At 40.0% G+C, this 503-nt stretch overlaps 1 protein-coding gene across 2 annotated transcripts in view; it reads left to right on the top strand.

The window, feature by feature from the left end:
• Positions 1-503, top strand: part of Chchd3 (coiled-coil-helix-coiled-coil-helix domain containing 3) — a 265639-nt gene that overhangs the window by 13825 nt on the left and 251311 nt on the right. For both annotated transcript variants that reach the window (XM_026788597.1, XM_005365799.3), the window contains exon 2: positions 362-449. In XM_026788597.1, the coding sequence (XP_026644398.1) occupies positions 362-449 (88 nt within the window). The remainder of the gene's footprint in view (positions 1-361; positions 450-503) is intronic.

The following is a 503-nucleotide window of genomic DNA, read 5'->3' as shown; positions in this document are numbered from 1 at the left end:
GAGTGAGCTGAGGTCAGTTAATACATACATGTGCATTTGGTCAGTATTTGCTGAATAAATACTGAAGGAGTTTTGGTGGTTGATATTTACTCCAGGATTATAACTTGGTGCGCCCCACAAATCAAGAACTGTTATTTGCAGTGGGCACTTAGTGCATGAGAAGAAATACTTAGTGCATGAGAAGAAATAGGGGAGCAGTGCTGTGGCTGTGACTTGGAATTTTAAAACAGTTCTGCAGTTGTTTGCGTGAGTCTAATTGAGTAGGCCATTCGTTATGCAGGATGATGCAGATGTGGGATTACTTGGATGTTATTGTATTGTCTTTTGTTTCTGTCTCATCATTCAGATGTTTCTTTTGCAGCTTTCAGAAAATGTCATCGACCGGATGAAGGAGTCCTCTCCGTCTGGCTCTAAGTCTCAGCGGTATTCCAGTGTTTATGGTGCTTCAGGTATGGTGACATTTTTATTTTAGGGATTCTCATTAAAAAAAAAAAAAAAACCCC

Source organism: Microtus ochrogaster, unplaced genomic scaffold (assembly GCF_000317375.1).
Source record: "Microtus ochrogaster isolate Prairie Vole_2 unplaced genomic scaffold, MicOch1.0 UNK4, whole genome shotgun sequence".
Lineage (NCBI taxonomy): Eukaryota > Metazoa > Chordata > Mammalia > Rodentia > Cricetidae > Microtus > Microtus ochrogaster.
Note: the sequence above shows the minus strand (reverse complement) of the source record. Positions and strands in the feature narration are given on the sequence as shown.